We start from the raw sequence: 13744 nt of genomic DNA, 5'->3' as shown, positions 1-13744 counted from the left end.
GAGAAAAGAAAACTAAAAGAGACAATTTTTTTTTTTACTAAAATTATGTTAAAGAAAAGCGCATTATAAACGTAAAAGTATTTTATACTAATACCGAATAAATAAATAATAAAATAATTATATTTAATTTAAATATACACAGTGTGATATGACACATTAAATAAATATACCGAAAAATATTTATACTTAAATTCAACGTTATAATAAATTAATAACAATAAGATTATTTTACACTCCTGATAGATAATAGATAGCGTAGTATCTTTAAACTCAAAAGTTAAAATAGAAATTAGGTACATATGTATTAAAGCTAGTACAATGTTGCCTAAATTAAGGTACAATTTATTTCCCTTGTTGACATAAATCATCATCAAGAAATGTACTAATTAAAGACAAAGCACCCCCAAGATTCTTAGCTTTAATCCCAATATACTCCTTAACACTCAAAGAACGAAAACGTGGCAAAGAGTTAGTAGGAACAAAAGGCTGAACCAAATAATCAATTGGGGGTACATAAAAATAAGCGACAGAATATCTATTCTTAACATTGTTGACAACAACACGATGAAGAGCACAACGAAACCTTGAATTAGACAAAATATGAAGAATGTCACCAGTGTGAACAATTAATGTATTAGGGTGAGGGTGCACAGGAACATATCCTACACCTTCTTTGAATATTTGGAGCCCACTTGTTTGGCTTTGATGAAGGATTGTTAGAAGTGATGTGTCAGTGTGTGGGGCCAGGCCCATTGCTTTATTTGGGTCAGGACAAGAAGGGTAGAAGTTGAGTTGAATTGCTCCACAATGGTTGTTTGAACCAACCCATTTGTTTTCTTGTTGGGAAATTCCTAATATGTTGAATATCATTTTTGTTACTTTCTCGGATAGCATCTTCATTTGATTTTCGTAGTTCTCCATTTTGTCACTACACAAGAACAACCAAAAAAACACAATTTTGTTGTTTAGTGTTTTTTTTTTTTTTTTTTTTTACAAAAATTATGTACATGTGTATACTAAGATGAAATAGTTTTAAAATAATCGAAAATTGAGAGGATACTTCCACCCTTTTACAACAATATATTACCGCAACAAAACTGAATTAAAAATAAAAATAGATGGATTAAAGATGGAAAACCATAATTGAGCGAATATATTATTAATTTTTTTAATTTATAAATAAGGTTGATTTTCTCTTCATCTACTAATATTTGCATACAAAAAATGAGTTTGGAGGTTCTTAAAAGAAAATTCCAGTTAATTAATTTTTTTAAAGAAAATATGATTAATTAACTTTCATTATTAGAAAAGATTGAATTATTAACATTAAAATAGAGATAGAAAGAAAAAAATAGAATCTATTTCAAAGTTTTCATTAAGTTTGTTAGACGTTAAAACTGAAGATCAATTTTATTTTTCTGTTCATTGAACTCGTATAGTTATTAATGGGTATGTCTAATATAGACCTCTCAAAATACTATTGAGAATAGACTCTTAATCTTTCTAATAAAAAATAAATTTTATAACAATAAAATGTAATATTTTATTAAAAATAACTAGATTCAACTTTAAACCATGACCATAGATAATGTTATTAATATGTAGAAATTAGGGTTTTGTATAGCATGTGATTTGGATGTGTTACTTATATATGAATTATTTTTTAGGTGGATTTTGATGTTGTAAAACCTCATCAACTACAAGCACCATAATATATAATATTATTTTAAAAAGATATATTTACCTACACCTTGGAAGCTAATCGAAATCTCTAGCCATAGCTTTAACAAATTATTTAATTATGATCATGTGATATGCTGAAAAAAAATATTCATATAGCTCATAATGAAGACAAAACTAACATGTATTTATGTTTTCATGTATTATTTTATGTTGGAGATCATAAAGATCTGAATACCACAAAACAAAACACTTATTTGGTAATATATATATATATATGTTTGTTGGTTTATGAATCAAATTGTTTGAAATTGAAATCAATAGAGTAGTCTCTTCCAAGAAGAGATTCAAGGCAACCATATATTGTGAACTTGTAATTAATGGCTTCCAAGAAATAAAAAAAAAATTGAATGATTTTTATATATAACCTCCACGTTGCATGAAAGTGCATGAAATTGTAACATTTGTACTTACCAAAAGCGTTTATAGTCATTAGGCCAGATCTTTTTGGCATCATTAGATGGTGACCCCATAATTGTGAATCCTTCATGCCACATGTATTTGGGGAAGAATGGTGATATTCGAGCTCTACCATATCCGGTGGCGCCGCCGGAGGATCGAAGGGCCTTAACTTTCTCTTTGGAAGGAAGAGAAAAGAATCTCTTTGCTTCTTCTTCAACCTCTTCAATTAAATTTAAGGGTATGCCATGGTTTCTCAATTGAAAAGCACCCCACTTCTCACATGCAAGGCCTATTTGTTCCATTGCATTAGGATCATTGAGATCAATGATGGGTATGCATGATTCATCAAAGCATCCATTAATATTGGATGTCAAATGATCATTACAATCATCATTAGATTGAGGCCATGCATGGGAATCGGGTAAGGTTCTAAATGAAGAAAAGTCTAAGGGTATAATATGATGGAGGTGAAGAGGGTGATCTCTATAGGCTTCAGAAAGAGTAGTAGCCATTTTCTAGTAAGCTCAAATATTAAGCTATAGAATTATCTATGTTTCATTGATTAAGAGTGCATATATATATATATATACACACACACACGCGTGTGTGCAATGATCAAATTATATTCATCAGTTGTATTTATTTAATAATATTATGTCAAATAAATATTTTTTTAAATTAATTATTTGCTTAAAAATTATTATTATATAAATAATATCTATAAATTTTTTACATTAATATGTAATTATTTTATATTTTATCAAAATGCATCATATTAACACATAATTTCTAATCTTAATGCATAGAATATGATCATAAATTAATATAAAAATTTATAAATATGATTTATATAATATTAACTTTTAATTTAACTATTAATTTAAAAAAATATTTTTATATGAATGTAAATGTTAAGTGTAATACGAATTCTCATTTATATATATATATATAAATATGTTTGTGAGAATATAATGTGTACGAGATTAAGTTAAAATGGTACAGATGGGTGAAGGTTGGCTATTGGATTTAGTAGTGTCGGGTTTTGGCACTTTAGGACAAATATGCATTGAGTACGACAAAAGAAGGAACAAACAATTTTGAAAGATTGTGGTATCCCAAAGCCTTAAATATTAAAAAAAAAATGTGGAGCTTTTTTCTTTATTCTATGATAATGCATGCTTCACTCATTGATCAGCAAAGGGGAAAAAAGGAAAAGAAAAATTTGATTGAGGATCTTTTTTGTGTAGCCTTTTAGCTTTTTGTGGATAAAAATAGGACACGATTTGTCTTGTAGTAGCTAGGAAAATTACCAAATGAACAACGATTGGTTTGATCTACGTGATTGGTCACAGACTTTATGGCCGTTCGATTTTTATTAATATATTATTGCACAAATTAATTTTTACTTACATCAATCAATTCAGTATGGAAAGATACATCTCATTTTTTTATTAATAGTTAAATGAGTTTTTTTTAATTATTTAACTAAATATTTTTTATCAAAATATCACTAAAATAAAATTTAATTTTAATTTTTTATTTATTTATAATTATGAATATTTAAAAAAATATAAAAAAATTAATAGTATTCTTTTATAATCAATAAAAATATATATATTTTTTATAATTTTTCATAAAATACAAAAGTCAACAAATAACTCTTTGATACGTAAAAACGATATTTAATTTTGACTAAATTGCAGTTTTGGTTCCCATATTTTAGCTTATTCGCAAAAGTAGTCAACCAATTTTGTTTCTCCCCAGTTTTGGTCCCTCAAACAGAATTTTGGTCCAAAACATGATGAAATTTCATTTTTTTGCATTTATTTAAGTCACATCATGCCTCAAAATTTTATTTGCAACAATTATACCTGGAATCTATGATTATAAATGGTGTAGTACGACTTTAAAAAATGAAATTTCATTAAGTTTTTGACCAAAATTCTGTTTTGGAGACCAGAACTGGGGAGAAACAAAATGGTGGAACTACTTTCGCGATTCAGCTAAAATAGGGGGACCAAAACTGCAATTAAGCCTTTAATTTTTTAATTTGTAGAGAAAATATACCAAATGAATGATTGACGGAGATTGAATTTTTCTCCACATTATCTACCCTCATATATAATAATTTTTTAAGCTATACAAAATTACTAACAAAACGGATATCAACATCTTCATTCTCACTCCAATCTTGACCTAGAATTTTTGTTAAAAATCATGTCTTACACATGTTCGTATGATACCACATATGCAGGATATGTTTTCGTGCTAATAAGATTGTACTAATAGTCAAGCTGTGTGCATATATATTTGTCTTACTATAAATTGATCTTTACCGATAGGAAAAGTCATTGAATTTAAGATCTCATTGATTGAGTAAATCTAGTAAATTTTATAAGTGCCCCATTTATATATATATATAAGATTATCTATTAAAAATATATATTCTCACATATTGAAGTGTGTGGTGTATGAATCAACTATTTGCCAATAGAATAAAACTTTAATTGGCAAAGCATATATATAACTTTTGTGCTACTCAGTCTTTTCCACAAAATAAGGACGGTTCCCATTTGCATGACATTAAAGTTTGAAAGATGAGGTGGAAATTAATGGAAACATATAATAACATTTCCAATATTTTTGTTGTGTGAGTGCAAGAGTTCCATGTTGAAAGTAGATTTTGATACCAAAACTTGAATGATGAGTGATTTGACCGAAAATAAAAGAGTTAAGTCCAATAGAACATGATGAGGACAATTAATTCAAATTCATATTATAAGATAATCTCATTGGATAAAATTTTGTGATAGCTAGCTTTTAAATTTGACCTTTATAAGTGTTTCCTAACATTGGTGGAAATATAGAATAGGTTATAATTAGGTTGTTGCATTTCGTAGTAGATATTTACTCCGACACTTGTAGAGATATATGGAGGAAAAAGTACATATTAGACACTTAAGTTAGACTTTATGGGAGGCCTTCTATGATTGCTTATCTGAATATTTAATATATATGGACCTTTTTATAGGTGGCCAACATAGACAAGTGCTTAAATTAGCAATCAATTGAAATTCTAATTTGATAAATCAATTAAAATTTTAAGGACGATTGATAATATTTTTCAAAAATATATATCAATGCGATTATGATTTGATTTATGTCAATTTGATAAAAGTAAAAAAAATAAAAAAATAAAAATGTTTTTAAAAATTCAATTCATCAACTAACATTAAATTAAGTTATTTTTTCAACAGTAAAGATAAAAAAAAAGTCATTAAAGAGTGTCATTAATTATTATTGAAATTCCAAGTTGATGTAAATATGCAAGCTACGTCTTAATGTATATGTAACAAATTTGTAGTTATAATTTTCTAATTTACACTCTTTGGCAAAAAAAAATTGAGAAGATATATGTTAGCAAGTCCCTATAGAATTTTCTAACTTGCACCGACTAATTTTAATGTATTCCGAGTGATGTACATTGTTGAGGACCCACCATAAGATATTGGTGAGGCTCATCTAGTCATCTTGCATGATTTAGAAACATGATTTTTCGTTATCCTGTTTCTTATTTTTCCATCAAATTTAATGGTTTCTCACTTTTCTAATGTGTGTGTATGGTGGACCACTTTATCACTTTTTCTATCAAATTGAATAGATAAATTATCATTTTAATCTTTAAAAGTACATAACATTCTTATTTTGATATCTGATTTAATATAAAATTCAAATTAATCTTTGAATCATTAAAATTTCAGTATGATTAGTTTTTTTGATATTATAACGATTATGACATATTTTGACTTCAGTGACTTAAATGATTAATCCTTATATGATTAGTCATTAATAAGTTGTATCTTTTAATGACTATTTTGATGATTCGAAAAATAATTTGAATTTTTTATTGAGTCATTGATCAAAATGACAACGTCTTATACTTTTATGGACTAAAATGGTTGTTTACCTCAAATTGAATGGTTTCTCACTCACTATGTTGCTAAATTGGTGCAATGGTAAGTTGAATTGATGTTGGTTCGAAAAGTTGAATGGTTTGAAGCTATATTATTTCTTTTTATTTTCTTACATTGATACAAACTTCTAGAATTTTGGGTAAGTCTAACACAATCTCACAAAATAAATTTATAAGATGAAAATTACTTACCACTTATAAATATTTTATTATATTTCATCTCATATAATGTGAGACTCTTAACACACTCAGATAACAAGTGGCTCAATAGATCTTTGATAAATTTTGATACTATTCTAAAATTTGGGTTGAATCTAACACAACCCACAAAACTAATTTATAGAGTGAAGAGTATCTACAGTTATAAATATTTTGTCAAACTTTATCTGATCCTATGTGACACTCTTAATACAAATCTTGAACTAGGAGACATAAATTAGGTGATGGTAGCGCAAGATTGATTATTGAACCAAAAATTCAAGATGCAGAATTGCAATAGACTGAAGGATGAACTGAAACATAATTATTTTGGGAGAAGTTGATTTCTTAAGTTTGGATCATCTACTACAAGAGTATGTACAACACACTCTACAATTGTCTATTTCTCTTAATTTTCTCTCATCTTTTAAAAAAAAAAAAAAAAGAAGTCATTATGTTAATAATTGTTAAATTTATAATGATGATAGAAATTGAATATCTAATCTCTTCATCCTTTATTTTTATTTGTTTACGTTCATTTGTTTTTTGTTTGTTTCTCAACGGTTGGATTTATCCGAAGGCTGAGATTATAATAGTAGAAATTGCAAAAGAAAACACCGAAAGAGGGGATCCTGAGACACAAGCACAAGAAACTACTTTAAAGATACAATACAAAGTTAACACATGGGGGCCCTTCAACCTAGTTAAGATTCATTTTCACGACAACACTTTAATATTTATTCCCAATGTTGATAAATCGAATACAATATTAGAGAAGATACATTTATTTCTTAGCTCTCAAATATCCCAAACATCAAATACAAGAGAAGATACAATATATGTATAAAAAAACACCAGTGTAAATAGGTTAGATTTTACAAAGTTTGAATTTGGTCTCTCAAAAAGTTTAAAGTATAAATTTGATATCTGATCTGTTGTAGATTTATTTTTTAGTTTTTGAACTGATTTTGATAGAAGTCAGATATGACATATTAGCCTACTTAAAAATATATTTTATTTTAATATATTTGAATAAGTAATTTGACATATATTTAAGTATGACTAATGAATTAATATGTCAATAAAATTAAATTATATTTTGATATTTATCATGACATTTTAAATTTTTTAACTTTAAATGATATCTTACTTCAATTCTATCTCAAAAATACAAGAAGGTTAATCTACCTAAATTATATATTAAAAGTTCAATATCTAACAAAAATATCAAAATTTAATATAATAATTATAGTAATAATAAAAAATATTATTTATATTTTTTTAAGTAGATTGATATGATAAGTATAAAACGCTTTTTTTTGGTTTATAGTTTGTTCTTTTTAATTAAATATGATTTTTAGAGGGTTTTTTTTTCCATGTATATCCTCTTTTTTTAAAAAAAACTTCCTACTATACTTTATATTGAAATTTATATACCAAAATGTCATAAATTTTTTTTTATCTTCAGAAGATTGTATATCCGCTCTACGACTATTTAAAGAATGATTTTAATATATAAATTTTAACATCTGATATAATAAATAGATGTTTATAAATATATATATATATATATATATGAAGAAGAAGAAGAAAAAAAACCTCATAAATTAGCTTGTACGTTAAAGGTTGACACGGTTCATACACAATTTTTTAGATATTATCTATTTTGAAAGTGAAACTTGATTTCTTTCTTGTGACATTTTAGTAATGAAATTGTCATTTTGAAATTTATTGGCATGATAATGCCACACCTTGTGTTTTGTGTTCAATTTGTTTGGAATTAGAGCTTCGTTTGTTTATCACATCTGAGTTTTCTTTTGTTGTTTGCTATAAAATTGTTTAAGTGGGCAGAGTTGTGTTAGTCATGTTCCATATAATCTCTTTTGACATGCCGACATTTCTATTTAAATGTGTATTTGTTGTTCATCACGTGTTAGTTTTTCATACATTTAAAATGACATCTATATATGTGTTTATATTTCATTAATTTATTTTTTAAAGTTAAAAATGATGTCAACATTTGAGTGTTGTGTGTGATGCATATCTTAGTTATTAAGTATTTTATAACTTTTCACTAGAAGTAAAAGTAAATCAGACAGATTGATAGAGGTCTGCGGTCTAATCAATATTAGATTCAGATTTTTTTTTTAAACAAACAAGATTAATGTTTCTATTTTTTTTTTATATATATCCTTTTTTTTTTTTTTTAATTTTCCATTATATCCTACATTAAAATTTATATACCAAAATTTCTTACTTTTTTTTACTTTTAAGAAGTCACGTTTTCACCATGCGACCAACTGAAGGATGATTTTTGAGGTCGCATATCAAGGATGCGAACATTTATAACCTTTTAATTTTTTTTTATTTTAACAATGGAATAATTTATAATTTAATAAATAAAATAATAAAAATATTAAAAAAATAAAATTATATTAATAAAATCAAATAGAATAAATTTAATAGAAAAATATATATATCAAAGCTAATACAGTTGATTAGATGTGTCAAAACAAATAACGTGTTATATTATTTTAATAACTCTCTCATATTTGATATTAGCAACTTAATTTAACCTTTTTTTTTAACAATTCCCTCCTATTTTTCCCTGGATCTAATAAATAAAAAAGTAAGTTATATTAATAAAATCAAACAAATTTGAAGAAAAGAATATTAAATATAAATTAATGATGTTCACTTATCATTCAATTCTACATCTATACTTTCGTCGAACTGACCTAACTCTTTGAACGAGTTGAGGTGGTTCTGATCCTCAGCTTGATTATTATCCTCCTCAATTTAATGTATTTTTTTTAATTTAATATTTTTTGTTTGGTTTTATTAATATAATTTTTTTTATTAGATCTATACAAAAATAGGAGGAAATTGTTAACAAATAGAATTAAGTTGCTAATTTATCTACAAAATAAAAGGTAAAATAATATAGTACGTTATTTGTTCTGGCACATCTACTCAATTTGTTTTGACACTTCTTCTCAACATATTAACTTTGATGTATTTTTTTTCTATTAAATGTATTCTATTTTATTTTATTAATATAATTTTTTAAATATTTTATTATTTTTTATTTATTAAATTAATGACTATTCCTTTTATTAAAATAAAATTAAAATTAAAATATTATAGGTGGTTGCATCTCGCGATCTCCTATTGTAGAAAGAAAAAAAATCATCCTACATGTGATCAAAGTGTTGTACGGCGGAGATATGACTTTCTAAAAATATGACGTATATAAATTTAAATTTAAATAATATACATACAAAAACTACCAATGAAATAATGTCATTAAAAAATTAGAATAAATATAAGACCATATATAGTGTGAAGAAATTATTTTAAGGATTCAAACAAAATAAAAGCATGAGATTACAAGTTAATTAAGTTATGTAATTTTTTATCAAAAACATTTGATATTGGCACCAATAATGAAATCTACAAGTGGTCCATGTAATTGGTTGTAATTTTCATCAAAAACATTTGATATTGGCACAATGTGTAAACATAATATTTGATTTGAAGAAAGAAGACATTGTTGGAACATAGTGAAGCAGTCAAATTGAACCATTATGTGCAGACAGAAAACAGAGGTATTTCCTAAATAAATAAATAAACATTTTTTTTATTTAAAAAAAAAATGACAATGGCAGCAAGATGTCGGTACCGATTTTCTGTCTCTTTCAAGACTGCATCTTAGAAATATGTGTTGTTTGTATCATGATGTAGATTACTACGAAATGGATTCCTTGTTGTCATTAATTGATGTGTTGAATATCTTCACCATCCACAAGAATCATATGGTTAGTCTTTTGAATGATGTTTGTTGAGAAGCTACAATTAATAGCTTTCAACTAAACGTGAGTTTAAAGGCTACAGACACGAAAACAAAATAATCATTAGTGTAATATGTAGGATTGGACTCACGGTGAGTCTTTGAGAAAAACTACATTTTATTAATAATGAATATTATAGCTCTTTGATTTTTAATAATATATATTTACGGTCTATTTGAAGTAAATGATAGGATAAAAGTTAGACAGAGTATATATAAAAAACGATAGTATATTACATGTTTGATGTGTATTTGATAATAAATAAAATAATTTTATTTTTTTTTAATTTATTATAAGTAAAATATTTGTGCTATTTTATTATGTATTTGATGTGTAAATTTTAATAGTATATAGAAATTTCTCACGTTTTTATATATTAGATATTCAAAAAACAAATTAATAGTGAAAATTAATAGTCAAATATAAATTTATTAATTAATTGACTTGTAAGAATTATGTATAACAATAAATTTATTTATTAACTAATTGACCCTTGAAGACTCGTTTATGACTATGAACTCATAGTCAAATATGAATTCATTTATTCACGAATTGTTCAAGAAAAGATAATTATCAATTTTTACAAATTAATTAAAAATTTTGTTTTCACTTAAATTTAATAATCTTGCGAAGGAAAACACAAATAAATGAAACGATGTTAGTGATTCATGTATTTTCATTGCGAATAAGTATATTTGGTGGTAATTTTATGTCTATCATTTATGTATTAAATAGTACATTAAAAAAAAACGCAAGGTGTTAAGATAATTTTCACTTTAAGTTTGATTATACAAACAAAACACAAAAATAGATACCAATAATAAGAGTATGCAAAAATATACTCTATGATCGCTATCCAATATTTTATCTTATGTGTTATAAAATTAAATTAAGATAAGGAGATATTTGTGCATGAAATTATGTTTTATAGAAATATTTTTTTTGATAAATAAATGTTAGTAATTTGTAAGATTATGTTATATATATAATAGAAATTTAAGAAATAGGAGAAAATTGAAAAAACATGAAAAAATAATAATATAGATAAGATAAATAGAAAGAATAAAAAATAATAAAAGTTAAATGTGATATTTTTGTTGATAAAAATATTTTTTTAGCCATTAAAAAATTTATTTGTAATAAAATTAAATTAAAAAAATAAGTTTTATGTACTAAACGAAAATAAACAATTCACTTTTAAAAATAAAGTGAGTAACATCATTGGTTATAAAACGAAACACACTTGTTAATAATAAATATATAATAGAATAGATGTAGTTAGATGTAGTACACATCATATGTAAATAACATTACGATTAGAAGACAATTATATAACCTTTTTCAATTATTTTATAACACTTTTAAATATTATAAATTAACAACAACAAAAAACGAAACAGGTAATGAAATAATTTTGTACTAAATAATTATTTTAATTTTTTTTAAATTACGAGTAATCAAATAATTCTTTTATTTTTTAAATAAATTAAAGTTATCATATGTTATATGTAAATGAAAAAACCACCATTCTAAAAAATCATATTTTTTTTAATAATTTAAATTAATAATCAAATTTTTAGAATTTTATATAATAATTTATTAGATTATGTAAAATGACAACTACTATTTATGATAAAATTGTATATTTTTTAAATTAATTAGCAATTTTTTTAAATGAAATTAAATTATAGATTAAAAGAGTTTTTTAGTGAACTATTATTCTTATTCTACCTTTTCGGTTTATAACTTTTTTACTAAAAAAATTATATTTATTCATCTAAATTGTTAGAAGTTACATGGATAGATAATATTACAATAAAGTTGTTAAAATTAAAAAAGATGAATATACGAACAAATTCTCATCACATAAATTAATGGTATAAAATGCCAAAATATCTACAAACATAACAAATTTGAGGTGTCCAAAATATCCATGTATATGGAGTTGTATCATTTGACAACATCAAAATCATCGATTGAATTTGTAAGTTTATTGAAGTCGGTCTTGTTGGTTTATAACTTAATACATATTCAAGATAAAAAAAGTTAAAGTAGCGAGACACCATTGGATAGTTTTCTTTTCTTTTTTACAAAAGAAGATAGTTTTATTAAGAAGAGTCGAAAATGAACAATAAAAGTACAATATTAGGAATCTTCTCTATCCAAATTTAATTTGGATTATCTAAAGAGTGATGAGCCAAGATATGGATGATCTCATTACACTTTCGATTGACATTCTTCAATGAAAAAGATTGATGCATGTTAGAATTGGACCAAATGGATTGAACAAAATACATTTGTGGAAAAACACAATTCTTAAGAACCCTGGCTAATTTTGACAATCAATTTCGAATAGCACATATATGAAGAAGCAAAACTGATGAGCAAATTTGACAATAAGAAACATAGTGTAAGCCTCCATCGTAGAAGCATCATTGAAGTCATCCACAACCCAAGATCATCACACAAGTTAACACAAACCCTTAAATTTAATATATTATGTCATTAAACTAACAAATGTTTGCCCATGTGAAAATTTTGTTAGCAGATAATGTGCAATTTCATATATTAACACTTTTAGAGCTTTATGTGAATTTATCGAGTCTCTATGACCCAAGTCATCTAAATTTTATTACATTAAAACGTTGAAATTGAATCACTCAACGACGGTTGTTAAATGAATATATATGAGAACAATTTATCCCGATGATGAAAACTTCGTATTTAAGTTACTTAAGTATTTTCCCTCTCTCTCTCTCTCATTGTTTCTCAATGAATGTCATATTAAAAAATAACTATAAATAAAAGAAAAATAATAATTTTCTCAAATTATTCTTATTAATAATTGATATGTTTAACAAAGTAGATTAGGTTACCCTTATCTCCTTGCCAAAGGACCTTTTCCTTTTGACAAGAACCCCAATTCCTTAAATCAATTGAATAAAATCCACTAAATTTTATTAAATTATTCGATTTTCACTTAGTTTAAATAGGATTTACATAAATTTCATCTAATAAGATGCATTTTATGTTTTGTAAAACAAAAATACTGTATATTATATTTAGTTTTAAGCCCTACCAGTTCTTGTCGGTTTTGTTGCCAACAGTTAGCCTCCTCAACATCTTTTTATATCAGTGCTTCACCTAGTGGAGTTTGCTCATGATACAGCAAACAAGAGATTGTTGCTCAAGAAGCTTGTGATGTAATAAAACCTGGTTGGGTTTCCTTATAAGTAAACTGCAATTGTTTTACGGTCAATTTCCGTTATTGATTGAGAATCTTGATTTCAACATTTAATTAAGGCATTTTAATTGAACTTCTTATAAGAAGTGAGTGTCAGTCAAACATACTCTTTTGATATTGGTTTACTTTATGAGCATATTAACTGCCAAAAAATTACACAAATATTGCCAGATACAATGTAACCACAAATTTAATTGAGTTTGCTTTTGTAAAAAAAATATAACCATAAATTTCACCTAAACATCCCCTTCAGTTTGATCCATCTGGAGATTACTGGGATTCAATCAACCTTTATGGAAACACCTGCCATTCGAAGTGCTTACTAAGCTCCAACAG

General features: G+C 25.3%; 1 protein-coding gene across 1 annotated transcript; it reads right to left on the bottom strand.

The window, feature by feature from the left end:
• Positions 1–277: 277 nt before the first annotated feature.
• Positions 278–2678, bottom strand: LOC101503293 (gibberellin 3-beta-dioxygenase 1-like). Its single transcript, XM_004498579.4, has 2 exons — positions 2155–2678; positions 278–928 (listed from the first exon to the last, which is right to left on the bottom strand). Exons 1-2 carry the CDS (start codon positions 2652–2654, stop codon positions 343–345), a joined length of 1086 nt encoding a protein of 361 aa, XP_004498636.1. The 5' UTR covers positions 2655–2678; the 3' UTR covers positions 278–342.
• Positions 2679–13744: the final 11066 nt, after the last annotated feature.

Source organism: Cicer arietinum, chromosome 4 (assembly GCF_000331145.2).
Source record: "Cicer arietinum cultivar CDC Frontier isolate Library 1 chromosome 4, Cicar.CDCFrontier_v2.0, whole genome shotgun sequence".
Taxonomy (NCBI): Eukaryota; Viridiplantae; Streptophyta; class Magnoliopsida; order Fabales; family Fabaceae; genus Cicer; species Cicer arietinum.
Note: the sequence above shows the minus strand (reverse complement) of the source record. Positions and strands in the feature narration are given on the sequence as shown.